Consider the following 4,829-nt stretch of genomic DNA (forward strand, 5'->3'; position numbering starts at 1 on the left):
AAAGAGTGTTGAAGGGGAGACTTCTTTGTGGGCAATGGTTCTGCTTTTGGTGTTAACTGGTGCTGTGAAGAGAGTGGGATCTAAATCCCAGAAGATGGGAGAATTTGGAACTAGATGGGCAGTCCTGGTCTGTCTTCAGAGAGAGCCACTGCTGGTTTCCCTTCATGTTAGTCAAGCCTAAACAATTGTAAATAATTACATACCAACTGAAGTTGTCTGCAGGACTTTGAAAAGGATTTGTAAGCAAACTTGTATAGAGTGGGCTTTTTAGGGCATGGTTGTAGGCTGTTGGGACAGTCAGAAGGGAGCAGATGACCAAACTCTGTTTGTGAGCGTTCTGCCACATCTTCTGTTAAAGACCTCTTACGTGCCTGTGCACAGCAGGTTGCTTCTTGTGTTATGTACTGCTTTTGTAAAGATTAAAGTTACCTCTCCTTGTTTAAGAGCACAGGTAGGTTCCATGTAGATGTCCATATATTCACATCAGCAATGTTTCCCTTGAAATGATTGTATTTAAGGTGCGTGGCATGTATGTTTGAAAGTTGCAAACGAATCCAGGCTGGGGGTACTGTGGATTTGCTAATGTGGTTTGTGTGTATTTGCAGAGAAGACGAGCTGAGAGGCAGCAGCGCTCCAAGAAAGTCGGAGTCCGCTATTATGAAACTCACAACGTGAAAAATAAGAATAAGAACAAGAAAAAAACTGGCTTGGAGGGACAGAGATCAAAGCCCAGAAGTTCCAAACATAAGCAATAATTGCTTATTCTATTAAATTTTACATAAAACAGCTCTAGTATGCAGTGGCTTTTTTTAATGTGAAACTTGCAGTTCCCATTCAAAGCCCAGTTTGAGTTGTCTGCCTCGTTCCCAGGAGTAGCATCTCGCTCTTTGTTTCTGCATCATCTGAAAGTCCTTTATGCAGTTGGAGATCCTGGTATTTCCACATCACCATCTGAGGCCAGTAAACAGTGCATTGGCAGAACAGATCCTGAAGTGGTATTTAGTGGTGGCTGGTCTTGTTTGTTTGATTTTTATTTTTTCTGGAAAAATTCAGATTTATGGAGGTTTTTCATGTAATTACAGTAAATTATCTTTCCCATGGCTGTTTGCTGGGTATAACCAGCTAGTTACATAGGTACCTCGAGTGAAGATTGCATTTGCTTCCCACTGAGAAGCAACGCTTGGAAAAGTGCTGTGCCCCTTTGTTTCATTAGGAACAACCATGTATTTCTCATCTAGTTACTGCTGACTGTACTGACAAGGGATTTTGATGTACGGTTAACACCAACATGCACCTACTTAAGAAAATAACCCCCCAAATACCTGCCCAAGAATTACCTGCGGTTTGATTCTCGGTGAATGGGACTTGGATGTATTGTAGATGCTTTGCATGTGGTTTCTCATACTTTCTGTAACATTTTCAAAGTAATAACATTACAGAGATGGTTGCATATAGAAATGTTTATTGCTTTGAAGGTCATGTAGCATATTACTAACAGGCAAGTCCTAGACATGCTCACTATTCAAAGAGCTGAATGTTGAGACAGCATTGAAAAAGGATGCAGTAATTAGTGAAGCTCTTGAATTTCAACTCTTCAAGAGAAAAAGAAGGACAGGATACGATTATGCTGCCTTCAGTGACCGGTAAGTGAAAATTCAAGCTTGTTTTACGAAGACAACTCTTTGTTACTAATTGCAAACTTCTTGCTCTGACAGCTCTTCTGAATGCTGCCTGGAGGATAAGAACAAAATCTACTTATTTGGTGCAATGATGCTTTCAAGTTGGGCCTGAAAAACAAATGAGACAGTAAGTCAAATTAGATTCAACCTAAAAAATAAACCCACGTTGCTGTAAAGTGATAAATTGTCTGATATTCAAAGCGAGGAGCTGAGGGATGCTGCAATACTTTAAGAGAAAGAGGCCAGGGTTTTTTTTTTCCCTGAGCTATTCCATTCCTTACTACACATTTTATAAATTAGCTTTTTGCTCTTGGCATACACACTTGTTGCATTCTGAGAAGAAAAGAGCTGGCGGTGGTTCCGTACAATGAAAGAGTCGTTTAATAATGTAAAGCACTGAAGAGGAAATTAAATAAAAGCTGTTGAAACAGTGGTCCGAATTCTCTGATTTCAGGCTGGACTATGTTAGCTAAATTAAATATTTGGCTCTCTAGCACTTGGAACACAAACTCTGGAACAGAAGTATCTGGGAACAGCAAGCTTCTTCTCAGTTACTGAGACAACTTGACGCCCAATTAGTAGATTTATCAGAGAGCTACTCATGCTCGGGGAGCATGTTGTGTGTGAAGCATCCAGGGCTCCTGGGTTGTCCTCTTCTAGAGCTGTCATGAAAAATAAATGACAACAGCAGTGTATCCACAGCTGTTGGAGTACTCGTAGTTCAAGGAAGAATCGTGGGTTCTGTGGCAGTGCATATTTGATCTAACGGTTACTCCATCTTGCACCCGAAAACATTTCAAGACGGCCTGAAGGAGTCAGATGGTTTTGAAACTATGGAGTGAAGATAAGGAGAGCAGCTCAGTGTAAAGGAAATAGAATCACAGACTGGTTTGGGTTGAAGGGACCTTAAAGCTCCTCCAGCTCCAACCCCTGCCACAGGCAGGGACACCTTCCACTAGAGCAGGTTGCTCCAAGCCCCTGTGTCCAACCTGGCCTTGAACACTGCCAGGGATGGGGCAGCCACAGCTCCTCTGGGCACCCTGTGCCAGCGCCTCAGCACTCGCACAGAGAAGAGCTTCTGCCTCAGAGCTTATCTCAGTCTCCACTCTAAATGTTCTTTAGCTGTAGCCAGAAACATTTAATGTTGTTTAGGGTAACGTTTTGTCTTTACTAACTGGGATTTTTTCCTTTCAAAAGTGAAGTAATGAGCAGAAGCTCTGTTTTCACCAAAGCAGCATGCAGAAAATTGCTCCTGTAATTATTTAGTCCCTGCTGCGTAAGTACACAATTGTTCCTATTATGCAATATTTAATGTTAAATGGTGCAGCTTGTTATCAGGGAGTCAACTGTAATGGCCAGCAGCAAAGAAACAAAACATCTCAACTTGCCTGCACTAGATTTTCTGATTTGTGGCTGAGAAGGGGTGCTGGCTACTGTAACCTCACAGTCAAGTTATGCAGAAGCGGATTCCTGGAGTATTGATCAAGTTTTGAAGCATCTGACTGTAAGAGTTCATGATTTTCTGAACAAATTCTGATCTCTCCCTGGCAAATGTGTGTGTCTAAGTAGAATTTGGATAGTTTGACCTGCTCTTTGCATCATCAGGTTTACTGATAATGACCAGTTGCTGACTGAGCAAGGAAGCGGAGAATGCAAAAGCACAATTTTGTCCCATTTCACTGAGAATTTAAAGGAAGCAGAACATTAATGCAAATGCCTCCATAAATGTAACACTTCTAAAACCATAAGGAGAAAGCTATTTTTCTAATTTACAAACTGGGAAGTTTTACTACTTGATCTAGTGTTTTTGCTTTTAACTAACCTTCAGCTGTTGATTGGTTTTTTTCAGGAACTGCACCTCTTCAGAGTGTTTCTTTTCTTCTATCTGCCTCCTCTCACTCTCACGTTTTTCAATAGCTTCACATTTAGCTTTCTGGTCACTCACTTGTGCTTCCAGCTCCCGCTTTTCCTCTTCCAGCTCTGCAATCTTGAGAAAGAGTACAGATCCCTGGAGTTTTCTTGGTTAATAATCAATATTCAGTTACGATGGGACAAAGCTATACCTCGTACAGTCTTTTGTCACGTTCCAGACATAACAGCACATCATTTACTCAGTGCAATTAAGCCCGAGGAAAACAGCCCAGTGTTTTGATGATCTTCACTGCCATCCAGTGGCAATAGGAATTAGCTGGTTTCATGTAAAGCTTTACATGCAATACCCCTGTGTTGTATCACCAGCAGAAAACTACACTAAGAGGTTAACAGCCCAACCTACTCTTTTTTCCATGTCGGATTTGCCTTGCTCAGCTTGCAGTGACTTCCGCATGCCAAACGCAACGCTGCTCTCGTACAGCGTCTGGTAGGCAGCGATGGTCATCTGGATTTCATCCCTGACCCGAAGCAGCAGCAGCCCTCGCTCGGCACAGTTGATCGTGACTTCTCGGATCAATTCATCTTTAAAGGAAGGGTACAACAGTCTGTTAGTAATTTATCTGGGAATGCTGGATCCACGCAGAGTTTTGTTGTCTTTCACCTCTTCTCTGCACCACGAGAGCAATGTGGGTTTACTACAGGTAGTAAAATGACTTCCTTTTGTATGCTAGCACGTAAAAACAGTGGTGGGATAGAACCTGTGGTAACCACAGTGATCGTGCTCCACTGAAGCTAAGAGCAAACACCTAAACAATTGTAATGATTCTTTGCAGGGGAAACTTACAGAAGAGTCAAAAGCCTCCACAAGGATCCTGCGCCATCTCAGCACCATGTCATCAGAGAGTGTAAGTCCTTAACAGTTGCACAGCATTTTATGTTATTTTAAACTATTGGGTTAAGTACAACTAAGGGATTTTTAAGCTTGTTTGCAATTTTCACTGCTTTACAACAGGTCTTTTGAATAACATGCTCTGTATAGAAGCTGACAGCTTCCAGTGGTGCTGATGGTCACCTTGGCCTGACCCACAGGGCCGTGACAGGGAAGTCAAGGGCAGTGTGGTGGTGGGAAGTGGTGGTCGCTGCCCTATGGGCTGTGTTAAGCCTCCCTGGAGGAGGAGGAGGAGGAGGAGAGCTGCTGGGGGCTGGCTGTGGGAGCTGTAGTGTGGCACTGACCGAAGCACTGTGAGTAGAGCTCCCTGCGCACGGGGCAGATGCCGG

The 4,829-nt window shown here is 42.9% G+C and overlaps 2 protein-coding genes across 2 annotated transcripts in view; one reads left to right on the plus strand and one right to left on the minus strand.

Annotated features, from left to right (window-relative positions):
- GNL2 (guanine nucleotide binding protein-like 2 (nucleolar)) overlaps positions 1-755 on the plus strand; it is a gene marked incomplete at its 5' end in the record, with an annotated part of 11,538 nt that extends 10,783 nt beyond the window's left edge. Inside the window, one exon of the mRNA XM_010023397.1 lies at positions 606-755. Within this exon, the coding sequence (XP_010021699.1) occupies positions 606-755 (150 nt within the window). The remainder of the gene's footprint in view (positions 1-605) is intronic.
- A 996-nt stretch (positions 756-1,751) lies between these two features.
- On the minus strand, positions 1,752-4,821 carry DNALI1 (dynein, axonemal, light intermediate chain 1; the record flags this gene model as incomplete). Its single annotated transcript, XM_010023396.1, has 4 exons — positions 1,752-1,787; positions 3,502-3,666; positions 3,955-4,133; positions 4,785-4,821. Coding segments are annotated over 4 exons (417 nt in total), but the record flags the coding sequence as incomplete, so codon positions are not given.
- Positions 4,822-4,829: the final 8 nt, after the last annotated feature.

The sequence above is a fragment of the Nestor notabilis genome, unplaced genomic scaffold (assembly GCF_000696875.1).
Source record: "Nestor notabilis isolate BGI_N333 unplaced genomic scaffold, ASM69687v1 scaffold29331, whole genome shotgun sequence".
Taxonomy (NCBI): Eukaryota; Metazoa; Chordata; class Aves; order Psittaciformes; family Psittacidae; genus Nestor; species Nestor notabilis.